The sequence below is a fragment of the Phaseolus vulgaris genome, chromosome 10 (assembly GCF_000499845.2).
Source record: "Phaseolus vulgaris cultivar G19833 chromosome 10, P. vulgaris v2.0, whole genome shotgun sequence".
Taxonomy (NCBI): Eukaryota; Viridiplantae; Streptophyta; class Magnoliopsida; order Fabales; family Fabaceae; genus Phaseolus; species Phaseolus vulgaris.
Window position 1 is genome coordinate 9514557 of NC_023750.2, and position 13961 is coordinate 9528517.

Consider the following 13961-nt stretch of genomic DNA (forward strand, 5'->3'; position numbering starts at 1 on the left):
TTCCCGGTAGGGTCCTCTTAACCCCTTTCCAACACTCCTTCACGGGGTGGAAAGGTAAGTTCTTCAAGGTTTGCTGTTCTGATCTTGTACCCTCTGCTCTTGACGGCTTTCCCCTGTATTGGGTGAAGGAGCCTAGAGCCCTGAAGTCCAAGCCCCTTAAGAGGTTGTCCTCGAGTGATCAGGTGCCTTGCCGGATTTTGGCGGGTGCGGGGGGCTTAGATGTTGCTGCCTTGATAAGCCTGGAATACAATGCTGAGGCCCTGGAAAAATACATATGTACGAAAAATTCCCCTCATGACCTTCCTATTCCTCGCTTTTGCTGAGTTCTTGCATGATTTTATTTTGGAGTGCCTTATTTTGTGCCCGTCTTTTACCATGCTTACCCCCTATTTGCGTAGGTTCAAAGATAAACAGGCAACAAAGGTCGTTGTTGGCCCAGGCGTTGAGGGCTGAGGACGGGGCTTCATCATCACCTTACTCAAACTCCGGGGGCCACTGATGAGTGGCCGAATTTTGCTTTTCGTATGAACATTGAACGTGTACATGATTGCTTTTTGTCTAGTTTGCAACTATCACAGACCTTATCTGTAATCGTAACTCCTGATTTACGCTTTGACTTATGTTTAACGCCACTCGCTTTTATCTTGCATGCTTGCGTCTGCTTCCGCTTTCTTTGTCATGCTACGTGCGTTACCTTCAGCACTCCCCTCCATTGTGTTTGACCTTAACTCTTTAGGTAGCACGTGCTCTTTCCTCTTATTCTCCATTCTTTCTTTTCAAGTTGCGACGCGTACTCTTCTCCCGATCCCTTTACTCATAGCCTCGCTCGCGCTCTATCTCTATATGCTTATGTCTGTTCATACGTTTGAGCTTCCTTTCCTAAACCTCCAACGGCTTCAACCTGGGTGTACCAGTAAAATCGGCGAGGTGTCTTTTCGGGCGATGCTTCTCTTTAGGCGAGGCCCCTCTTGGGCGACGCCTATCTTTGGCGACGCCTTTCTTGGGCGATGCCTCACGAGGCAATGACTCGAGGGGCCAACCTGTTGACTTCTCTTCCTTGGATCCCTTGAGGGGTCCCACCATGCGTTGACCCTGACCTTTGGTCAACGCCCGGGAACGGGACGGTACACATTTCCTTCGGTCCTGAGCTAACACTTGCTTCAGCGAAAGCCTAAGGCCTCGCCCCCATCGTCCACGTGGCATTTCTTGCTGACGTGACATTCTTTTGTTTCAGTTTGACTTGACATTTCCTGAACATTTGATGCGACGTTCTCTGCGTTTGACGTTTTGAGTTATGCCCTAATCTCTTGACACGTGGCTTGATCGCACGACCGTTACTTAGTGCCTCTCGCGCTCCTCGAGTTAACATTGCATATTTCAAACACACGCGCTCCAAGCTACTGTTTCATTCACTCTTCGCATTCCCTCCACTGTTCATCTTAAAAAGCTTTCTCTGCAACCCTTGTTTTCTCTCTTGCGCTTCCGGTCTTCGGATCTCCCGATCTTAAAAAAGGTATGACCTTTTTCCCTTACTAGCTCCCTCTTTAACTTTCGTACTGCTACAACTGCATGGGACTGTTTATTTTTTATATGCTCCTTATATTTCCTTTCTCATTTCTCTATCTCCCCCCCCCTTTGAACTTCTCGAGTGGGTAGGGGTTTTCGTAGGGTTTTTTCCCCCCTTTTCTCCCTGACCTTGCTTGCTGAACCCTTGTCTCTTCTTCCTTCTTCAGCTTCGTCGATGGCACGCACAAAAATGACGGCCAATCCCCCTCCCCTCAATGTTAACTATAGAGACCTATACTCATGGGCTCCGGTCGAATTGCTCGACGAGTGCTCGAGCCTGGTATCCACCAAAGCTTTGAGGATAAAGGCATGATGACGACATTGCGGTGTTCCCTTGCACCCTAGGGGAGCCCGTATGCAGGGACGTCTTCACATTTCTCGTCCCAGTTGAACTTTGTCGCCTTTCGCAAAAGCTGGACCATAGGCCTAGTTTGTTCGGCCAGTCGAGGGACAAACCTCAATAAGAGCGTGAGATGCTATATGAGTTTTTGAACCTCTTTTACATTCTGAGGGCTCATGCTCTCAGTTATTGCTAGACACTTGTCCATGTTGGCCTTGATTCCTCAGTGTGTTAGCATGAAGCCTAGGAATTTCCCTCCTTCCACACTGAACATACATTTCTCAGGGTTTAACCTCATCTTTGTTCTTCCCAATGCCTTTAAGACTTCCTCCAAATCCTTCACATGCTTATCACACAAGTCTGACTTCACGACTTTATTGTTGACTTAGACTTCGACGTTTCTACCGATCATCCTCTTAAAAACTTTGTCCATCAACCTCTAATATGTTGCCTCAGAATTCTTCAAGCCGAAAGTCATGACCTCATTGAAATAGTTTGCCTTGTCCGTCATTAAGGCAGTCTTCTCCTTGTCCCTTGGGTGCATGCTTATCTGATTGTAACCAGAATATGCATCAAGGAAGCTAAGAATTTTGTGACCGACCGCTCCATCAACGAGTCGGTCAATGCTGGGCAAAGGATAAGAATCCTTTGGACAGGCTTTGTAGAGGTTGGTGTAGTCCACACACATCCTCCACTTGTTACTCGTGTTCTTTACCATCAACGATTCTTGTAGCTTGCTCTGCATCAAGAGTCATTATTGTACCTCCTGCTGCAGCATCCAAGATCATTTTAGTATCAATCCTTAAACCATTGTGGAATATGTTCAACTGAGCAATATGCTCAAAGCCATGATTAGGACACCTTCTTAACATTACTTTAAAACGTTCCCAAGCTTCACAAAAGGGTTCATCTTGCCCTTTCCTAAATGTGGAGGTATCAGACTTAGCCTTGACATATCGAGAGAGTGGGAAGAATCTACGTAAGAATTTCTCTTTTACATCATTTCGGCTACTTAAACTCAGGGTTGGGGATGCGACTTTAACCATTATTTTGCTTTGTCTGCAAGTGAGAAAGGAAATAGACACAAATAAACATATTCAATATCACTTTCCTCGAAGCCCATGGTCCCAACCAACTCATAGAATGTGGATAGATGAGTATAAGGGTTTTCATGATCCATTCCAGTGAATTGATGAGTGCCGATTAAGCTAAGGAAAGCTTGCTTCATTTCAAATGATTTGGTGGCAGGAGGTGATGTGAATGCAACAACAAGAATACATGATTCTTTGACATTCTTAGGAGCAACTTGAGTTGGTCATAAATGGCACCTTACTTAGAATTGGATCAATGTTCTAATTCAAGAACTCACCAAGACTTTGCACCAACCAAAGCTCATATGGAAGTCCATATATTGTCAAATGGAATCAAACAACAAGGAATGAAGAACAAGAATTGAAAGCTGGACAGAATTGAAATAATAAACTACTGCACCGAACAGAAACTAGAAGCAAAGCTGGAAAACAGAAATTCAAACGGTAGAAATGAAAGTAAACACTAGAAATTAAGAACTACCGAATGAAAATTGAAGAAAAGGAAGAAGGGGCACTTATAGAATGGAACTTGCTGAATTTGAGACTTGGAAGAACAATTCACGCCACTTGGAGCCTTGATCCAAGATAAGTGAAGGAGTGCCGCCACTTGAAGCTCACCATTGCACACAAGATAAGGCAAAGGAAGAAGAAGACTCAAGACTCACAATTTCTCTCCAAATTTGAGTATAGTCTCTCTACTATAAAATTCCAATCTGAATTTTACAAAGACAAGCACCTTATTTATAGCCTAAGAGGTGTTGAAAAATGGGTGGGAAAATTCAAATGAAACTCATTTGAAATTCCCACAAAAAACAAGTCACATGGGAGGTGTGACCTTTTTCTACTATGACACCTCCTAAAAACTACACCTACACCCCTCTACTAAGTCACATGGACAATGTGACTCTTTCTAATACATTCACACCTATTTATTTAATATCCACACCTCCTACAAGAGTCATTCAAATGATGCTCTTTTATTTAATGCTTGGCCTTGCCCCTCATGGTTTGGACTTGGGCTTCTTGGGCTTGGGCTTGGGCTTGGGCCTCATCTTTTGCAAAGACTAATAAGAAGAACTTTAAATGCTTTGGCCCTTGTCCATTTTGGTTCTCATCAGGAGGTATGGCTATGCTGGAGAAATGCCTCAGTCCTTGTCTATTATTAGCCATTTGGAACTCTGTTTGATTGTGTCATTTGAGAGTATTGGAAAATTCTCCTTTTGCTTATCCTTGCTTCTTCTTTTCTTTTCTCTTCTAGTTGTCTTATCAATTTCTAGATCAAATTCCAATTGATCTTCAGGAACCAGTCCTCTTAATAGCATATATCTAAGACAACTCAAGCAAGGATTAGCACAAGATAAAAGAATGAGATATAAACAATTATTTATTCATAAAGAAAACAAAATATTCACAATACTCAATAAGTTATACTTTAGAAATTGTTAAAAGAAATTGTTCCACGACAACGACACCAAAAACTTGTTGATTTATCCCGACAAGTATACCGAAACAACTGTAATATAATACTCTTTAAAGTACGAATGTCGAACCCACAGGAAACAATTCTAATTAAGAAGTTCTGTTATAAAACTCATTAAGTATAGAAAATAATTTTGAGAACTTGTCCATAACCAAATTAACACTTTCACTAAAAATAACTCAAAGTTTAAGATTTGATTCAACAAGTAACAAAGATAACTTATCAAATATAGATAAAAGTACTTGGGATTGAATTGCTTCTACCTCTGTCATCTATATTTTGGAATAATACAATATATAATACTCAAAACTACTTATTTTTTATGCTGTAATTTAAAGTCATTCACCTTGATTCCTCATAGATGAAATTCATAAGATAATTTCTCAAACACTGATTCCTCGGATATCTAACAAATCATCCAGTTTTATAAACAAAATTATGATGCAATCAATAACCTGAAATTTATTCCTAACATTACAAGTTATCGAGTATTTTCGTCTATTTTAAATCCTTAAAAATACTTTCCAGTTAAATTTAAGGATCAAAATCAAGACTCCATTGATCAAATAGAATCTAGCAATAAACATGAAACGAAACAACCAAGAACAAGTAGGAAAGAGAATATTATATTATATATATATATTATATATATATATATATATATTATATTATATATATATATATATATATATATATATCACCAAGAATACATTTGATTAGAGTAAATTACATTCAATCCCAAGTTTGAAAGCACTTAGCCACTCATGATAGCTTCTCCAATCTTCATTCTTGATCTGATTTGCTAAGAAGGGTTGATCTAAGTAGATTCTTCTCCTAAGAACAGAGGTTTTCTTCTCTTTCTCTCACTAACTTCTCTCTAAAAATTACTTCTTTTTCCACCGCCCCTGTTTTAGCTGTGTTTGAAAATTTATATAATGAACTTTAGCTCAAGCGAGCCAATTTAGCTTAAGCTAGATCTTTCGGTGTTTTTTTAGCTTGAGCTAGCAATTCTAGCCTGAGCTAGATTAGTACTGCACCATTAATCAAATCTGGATAATTTTAGCTTGAGCTAAATCTTCTAGCTTGAGCTAAATCTTCTTGTGATCCAATTAAGTTTTTGCTTTCTTTCTTTCAATGCTTCATATTCATCTGCAATTTACATAAAAATTGAGATTAAATTTCTTCATTTGTTTCTTGGTTCAAAATATATAATCGGATTCAATAATTCTCACATTAGGGTAATTTTCTAACATTAAGCAACAATTAAGTTCCAAAGTGTTCTATTTTATCAATCATAAAAACTACACATTGGGGCTTATCAGTGTTCTTCGTCCAACAAAGGGACCAGACACAAGTCCTCCCATGCGAGCCTTGCCTCGGTTATCCGAGGATCTATGTACACCAGAGCAATTGTATGCTCTCTCCGTTCAGGCTTAGGTTCAACTTAGGAAGCTCTTCATTTTTGCGAGGATCTCTGCTCCTGAGAACATCCTCTACTAATGGACTCCATCTTTATGCTTGCTACATAGCATTTTCATGCAACTTTTTGAACAATGTGCACGGTAAGAATACCCTCAGAGACCGAGGGGAATTTCATGGCCAGATGAGGGGTCGAAACGATTGATGGATAGTCGGCCCAACAGAATGTTGAATGAGCTGTTAGCCTCCACCACCAAGTACCAAATCTTGATGGTTTTGCTTGCCTTCTGTTCACCAAGTTTGGTGTATAGCTCGATTTATCCTCAGGTGTCTACCCTCTCACCAGATAATCCTACTATTTGGTCGTCATACGATTACATATCTTCCTTAGGAGTTCTCCATCCTCTTAAACGTTTTCCAATAAAAAAATGTCCATCGAACTCCCCTAATCAACTAGTGTTTTCATAATGGAGAAGTTCTCGATGTCGACTGTTATGACCATCGGGTCGTCCTATTATGGATCAATGGCCTTGAAGTCCTCATCTGTGAAGCCCCCTCCATCTTATCCTTCAATGCTTCACACAACTGAGGTTGTGTGTCCTATATTTCTACGATACCTACATTTGCGTGTAGGATCGACATTATCAAGACTCGAAACCTTCCTTGGTGTCGGTATCAGATCAACACTCAAGGCCTCGTCTAGAATCTTCCTCCTATCAGCGTTCACAGGGGTGTACCTCGTGAATCTAGGGCCATGAATCTTCTTATATTTGTCTCCTCGACCGAAGTTAGATCATCCTGATCGCTCCTTTTCCTTCTCCTTCCCCTTATCTCCACTGGCTTCGGCTCTCGCCTAACTCCTATACTCCCTCAATTCCTCCAGTTGCATATACTTGGCAGTGTTCTGCCTAAGCTCTCAAGGTTCGTGGCTGGTTTCTTGAACAAGTTGTTGGCGACCCCAACCGCAGGGTTGTGACCATATGATGCATGGCCACATCCAGACTCAGATTCCGAATATTTAAGGTCACCTTACTAAACATTTCCATGAACAACCTAAGAGATTCCCCTTTCTCTTGTCGAATGTTGACCAAGGCAATTGAGGTCATATGATGCGGTCAGCTAGTGGCGAACTGCATCCCTAACTTAGACACCTAGGTCTCAAAGCAATCAATAAAGTATTGGGGAAGCCTTGTAAACCAGCTCAGTGCTCCTCCCATTAGTGAAGTTGGGAATACTCAGCATCAAACATCATTATCCGAGGTATACAAAATCATATGAGTAGTGTATATATTCATATGTTCATCGGGGTCACTAGTTTCGTCGTAGCGATCAATGTTAAGTCCTTTCCACATGAGTGGACGTTGTGCTCCCATCACATAGTCAGTGAATGGGTCTTCTGGCTATGTCTAGAGTCCTTGTTGTATAAAACGACTTGTTGAGATGGGACTCGTCCATTGTCTCTTGAGGATAAATGGGTGTCGGATCCTCCAAGGTGTTAGTAGGTAATGTTGCATGGGATGTCCTAGCGGGATGACTGGGCTCTAAAGATGGGAGCCCCTTGATTAGCTTCTTTTTCATCTCCTCATTCTCCTTTCCGAGTGCTTGTATTTTCTCCTTGTTCTTCTTTTCCATTTCATCCATCTGCATTTGCAAAGATACCAGCAATGCCATTTGTTCAACCTCCCACATCATCTCAATCACGATGTTCCTAATTGACACCATTTGATCTTCTCTTCCTTCGAATTCTCTCGATCACATAGTGGGCGCCAATTGTTCTCATACGAATTGGGACTGAGATAACTATTACCTCTTTCTTCGGTTGGTGGGTCACCTTTCTCCCTTCTTTACTTCACTAAGCAACTCCCTTCACTTGAACTACTCTTCCTTCTCCCCTTTTGCAAGGATTTGGCTTGGATGGTACCTGCGAAAGACACTCCGACACTCAAGTAAGGTCTCAATATTTAGTACTCTGTGCAATTAATGCGTGATGATGACATACCTTTTCCTCGAAACTTGTGATTATTTATATGATTGTCATGGTCCATTGTTATTAGGTCGAATTAAGGTTTTGATCATATTTAAGAATATATTACCTAATGCTAAATCTCTGTTTGGACCTGCTAACCTTCTATTCAAGCTTAATGATTTTGACTGTGTCAGTCGGTCCAAACCAAATACTAACTGGTCCAAGGCTCGTTCGGCGGTACATGTTTCTTTCAATTTATACCTTTATAACTATAATTTTTCATATTTTGCTATTTTATTACAAATATATTTGAAATTTTTCAAAATAATTGTTTTTGCAAATTTCAAAAATCTACATATAAAAAACTGTACAAAATACAAAATTTTATTGTAAGAGTTGAATTACAACCACTATCACAAATCGAGTAATGTCAATTTGAAGTGAACAAAAGTTATCAATCACTTTTTGTTGTTTAAATTATGTGGTTCATAATCTAGACAATCAACTGATTTACATTTGTAAAAAATAAAGCAACTATTTAAATTCACATATTTTCTGCAATCCTAAATAGTAGCTAGATGAAACGACTTCAACTCCAATAAGTTAGGTTTTCACGAAAGATATAATTTCTCTCACATTGAATCGATCTTTGATCACACATAAATTCACAACAATTATTAATTGTTATTATTATTAGTATTAGTATTGTTTAAGTAGATAACATAACACATAGTATATCTATGTTTTATACACACATATATAAAGATTTTGTATGAAATACAAATGAACAAATCAAAGAACTAGCCCCACCCATCAAATATCTTCTCTCACGTTTGTACAAGGAATGTAAGTTGATGAACCATGCTTGTGTTTCGAGCTGCGTTGATGCTTGTGCAGATTAGTGGAGCATGGCAACACAGGGCTTTCCATAGCACAAAGCTTATGCTTCATACGCCATGGGAATAGAAGTTCCAAGCCACAACCCTTTGGAGAAGACGCATATGAATGCCTTGTATAACACTCTGGATAACTACCACAGGCATCACAATCTTTGTCTTCAAAGTTACTAGAAAAATGTAAAGCAGATGATGCAGCCAAAGCAGTGGCATCAGGAAGAAAGCGATTGATCATGTAAGTTGGAGATTGGTACCCATTAGACTCTGCAAGCTTTAGTCTCAACCCTTCATTCTTTTCACTGTGAACATTCTCTGATTTCTTTTGGACATAATCTAGTGCCTCTGATAGAGAGAAAATATCCATAGCATCTGAGAACATATCATCCTTGCTATCATTGCCTTCATAACTAGCATCTCCTTGATCATGAAATGCATCATTAGCATCATCAACATCAGTTTCAGATGCTTCTTTTGAAAGAAGCCAATGGCTAGGGGGTAGTCTTAGGCGTGGCGTGCCACCATCTTGAGTGTTGACATTCTCAGTGACTTTTGGCTTACCTGGTGCTTTCTCCCATGAAAATGGAACTCTGTCACTTGTATTTTGGATTGCACAGACTGAATTTGTAGAGCAAGATGAATCTCCAACAAGAACTGAACTACCAAGACGCCTTGTTGACAAAAGGGGTGCGTTTAAGTCTAACTTTCTTGGACGTTTCCTATCCATTGTCTCCAAAACCTTCACCTCCGTATTCTTCTTTGTCTTCATACAGGGACTTCAATAAGATGGAGTATGTGAGATAATTGTGTGATAGAAGGTTCAAAAAATTGGTGTTAGAGTGGATAACACATTAGTTGGTTGGGTGGAATAAATGACAGTAGTTGGAAAAATGGGTATCTTGTGAAAACCATAAAAAACTAAGGTCTTTGCTTTCCAGTGTCACAGGTGCGTTGAAAAGTTCTCTTTCCACGTGGGAAGACATCACAGAAACATTGAACCAGAATTCACAGGAATCAATTGCAGGCAATTGTAATAACGTTACAGTCACTCCCTCCTACAAATATCTCGTTATTATTCAATAAAGTGTTGCACTTTACACCTAAAATGAGAAACCAATATTCATTAAGAGCACAAAAGCCAAATAAAGTTGAAGTGCAGCTACTTGGATTGGAGGGTTTGGTTCTGTGTACAAAGGCGTGTTACCTAGCACAGGAGGTTAGGTTGCTGTTAAAAGAAAGATGAGAACTTAAGCTCAAGGAATGAGGGAATTTGCAGCTGAGATTGAAAGCTTAGGAACATTGAGGTACAAGAATATGGTCACCCTACAAGACTGGCTCAAGAACAAGAATGATCTACTCCTAATAATTTATGACTACATTTCAAGTGGGAGCCTTAATTCTCTCCTTTCAAAAAATGTTTGCTTTGGATTGGTACCAGTGATTCAAATTCACAAAGATGTAGCTGCAGGGCTGTTGTAGCATGAAGAGTGGGAGAGCATGTGGTGATCGATGAAGATGTGAAATCTAGCAATATTCTTATTGATGAGGACTCCAACGTTTGGGTGACTTTGGACTAGTAAGATCTTATAGCCATGATCAACTTCCACACACAAGTGTGGTTGCCACCATTGGGTATATTGCACCAGAGTTAACTATTCCTTGAGGTCAGTTTTTCTTGATGGAGTGGATTCTTGAAGTTAGCTAGATTTTCAATTTATGAAGAGGAGGTAGTGGAGTTGGTTCCAAAATGGGGTTATGTACTAAATTAGGAGAAATTCGAATTGATTAATTTAAACAAAATATTTAAAGTTCAGAAAATTAAATTTAAAATAATTGAAATCTTAAGCATATAAATATTTTTGAATTTTTTTTTATCTAAACATGATATTAAGATTAGTTTATGTTCATTGTTCTCGGGATCAGATTGCAATATTGATTCAACTGGTAACAATTGATATACAAAATCATTAGCAAAATCATTATCTTAATCGGTCTAATAAAAATATTAATAAATATTGATTTCAATTTTGAGAGTAAGCAAATAAAAAAAATAGAGCTAAGCAAATAAAGAAATAGATTGCGGAGGACATTTGAATATATTTTGGTCATTTATCAACTCCTATTCACTCCTAGTTTAACTTAATATTTTTTGGACTTATAGTAAATCATGTTTAATCCATTCAGTATTCTTTTTCTAAGTCATCATTAGTGCAGAAAACACATTCACGACAACTAATATACATCGATTTCACTACCAAACATTGTCCATAAGAATGCGGTGACAATTTTGAAATTAAAGCGGGTGAATAAACGAAAGTTGTGGGGTTGAACTACCGTTTTTGAATTATTCTAGACAACTTGTTCAAATTATTCCACAACCCCCGACAAGAATTTAATTTCATTATATTAATTTATATTTATGTATAACATCTAATTTAATACAAATGTTCACTAGTACAAAATATGAATTCTACGACTCCCTATAAAGACAGTTCATAAAGAATAGTCGTTATAAAAGAGGTAGTGACATTTTTGTAGTTTTTTGCAAAATTTTGGTGTTTTTAACGACGATTCCCGCCTGAATCGTCATTATATGTCTGCTTAAAGTGTTTTTAACGCCAATTCCTTGCTGAATCGTCGTTATATGCCTCCTGGAGCGCTTTTTTCCTCGCAGGCTCCCTTCACTCTCATTCTCTCCACTCACTTCATCTTTTTCCTCTCACTCCCTTCACCTTCATCACTTTCACTTCACCTTCATCACTTCACATTCATCCCTTCACCTTCCTCACTCTCACTTCACCTTCATCCCTCCCTTCACCTTCATTGCACGTCCGACCGCACCACCTGTCTTTAAACCCACCACCCTTGTGCCGCACTAGGCGCTGCTTTGTCAACCGCCCTCAAACCCGTCACCCCCCCTTACACTCGCACCGCGCGGAGCGGTTGTGCCTTCCTGCCTCCCTTCCTCCTACGACCACGCTATCACTGAAGGAGAACGCTGCTGCCAGTTTTGTTTCGTCTTACCACCGTTCATTCGCGCAACTTTTTTCCGCCATGTTAGGGTTTTAATACTTTTTACTGTTTTTAATAAATTTGTGAATACAACGTGTTGGTTGGTTGGTTCTGAGTTCGGGGGTGTTCGACCTTCGGCAATTTTGATTTAGAGGGTTTTGAATTAGATAATATTTGTGTTCATGAATGTAATGTAATAGACACAAAATGGGTCTTGAGATACAAGATGGACGAACAGGGTAAAACAATATTGTAAAATTCATTAGAAATAGGTAGAAATTGATTTTTTATCCAAATTTTTTTGTGGGTTCTTGTTTTAGTGTATATTTGATGGAGAAGTCCTCAAATTGAAGAGAAAAGTGATGCATTTGGAGTTGCCAAAAATTAGCTTGGTAAAACTTCAAACAGACATAACTTTTGATAGAGAAGTCGGATGGAGACGCGTAAAAAATGTAAGTTGTTCGAAACGAGGTAACAAATCTAGCTGCCATTGGCCCCACCAAAATTCCAAAAATCCATCATTTACTATCATTTTTTTATTTTTTAGTATCATTTGGGTATTTTTTAGGTATTTTGAGGTTTTAGTTCTCATACTTACACTTATTAGAAAATTCTGAAATTTTACATGATGTTTTCTAGTATAAACTAGAGATTTGTCAAACCATTATGATTACATTACATTCACAAATTTATTTATTACTCATATATTACATTACATAATCTTATGTGTGTGTTCTAACTTGAAATCTTAATAAGACTCTGTTTCAAAAATCAGAAGAATGAGGTTATCCCTAATACCAAAATACAACATAATAATAATTTGAGTTTTAATATTTCATAAAAAATTTATTCTAACATTTCATTATATTTTTATATAATATATAAAAAGAAAACTATAAGAAACTTTATTTTTGCATAAAATATGTTAAAAAATAATAAAATATAAAAAATTTCAGTTGTACGTAGTACATAATTTCAAACACTAACAGAACAAATATGAGTTGCAATACCTTAAACAATGCTTTCTTTACTATAATTAGGAGTTGCAATAGCTTAAACAATGCCTTCTTTACTATAATGTTCTTGATATATTTTCAATGTAAAAGTTTTATAAAAAAAATTCATGAAATCATATTTTATTTTAAATGAGTCTCATCTTATCATACTATAATTTTAAGATTTTTATCCAAATTTTCCTTCAATAATTCACACTTTTTATAAGTTTTTTTTTGTAATTTATTTTTTAAAACTTAAAATGTTAAATAAATTAAAAAAAATTAAATTTTATTATTTTATAAGACTATGAGAGTCTTATATATTATCAAAGTCTAAACTTTAGGATACTAACTAAATTTCTTTATTAAAAAATTTCTTAAAAAAGAACCTAGTAAAAAATAATAATAAATGTTAGCCTAAATGAAGTAGACGGTACACTAATGAAAAATTATAATTTTATGATAACTTAATATTATGGTTGTAATCCACACCTAATAAACAATACATAAACAATACCTTGACAAATTTCAAATTATGAAAGACTTTTTATATAAATCACTATACAAATATCAGTACAAAACAGTTCATTAACGACAGTTAAAAAGGTCATATAAAGACAGTTCCCGAACCGTCGTTATTGCGAGTGTCATTATAAATCAGTTGTTTTTAGCAACGGTTCATTATAAAATCACTTTAACAACGATTCTAAAACCGTCGTTATTCTACCAAATAGTAATATTTTTAAAAAAAGAATACGCTTATAACGACGGTTCCCCACTAGAATGGTCGTTATAAATGCTTTTTAAAGACGCTTCTATTGGAGAACTATCGTTATAAGTGTATTGATTTTGAAAAAAAAAAAGTTTTTATTATTTTAGTGCTTATTCTGGATATAACATGTTGACTGGGGGAGAAATGCAAGTGCAAGTGTAAATGCAAAGAAACTCACTTGAATGTACCTTAAGGTAACCACGTATAACACTTTAGAATTACATCAAACATTTCCATATATTTATAGAACTTTTTGTGCACTTTATTTAAATTATGATATTACATGTATTATTGTTTTGGAACTTTGATCTTTTATGCAGGAATAGATTAAAATAAAAAAATAATAATGTATTTGTATTCAACTTTTACTGGTATAGGCCGAACGAACAATGACATGCCTCAGTCCCATCGCTGGGTCGATCGAGCC

At 37.4% G+C, this 13961-nt stretch overlaps 1 protein-coding gene and 1 pseudogene across 1 annotated transcript; one reads left to right on the plus strand and one right to left on the minus strand.

Annotated features, from left to right (window-relative positions):
• Window positions 1–2749: 2749 nt before the first annotated feature.
• LOC137819919 (small nucleolar RNA R71) lies at window positions 2750–2855 on the plus strand (annotated as a pseudogene).
• Window positions 2856–8675: 5820 nt separating this feature from the next.
• Window positions 8676–9482, minus strand: LOC137814119 (uncharacterized). Its single transcript, XM_068616693.1, has one exon. It carries the CDS (start codon window positions 9480–9482, stop codon window positions 8676–8678), a length of 807 nt encoding a protein of 268 aa, XP_068472794.1.
• Between the last annotated feature and the right edge of the window lie 4479 nt (window positions 9483–13961).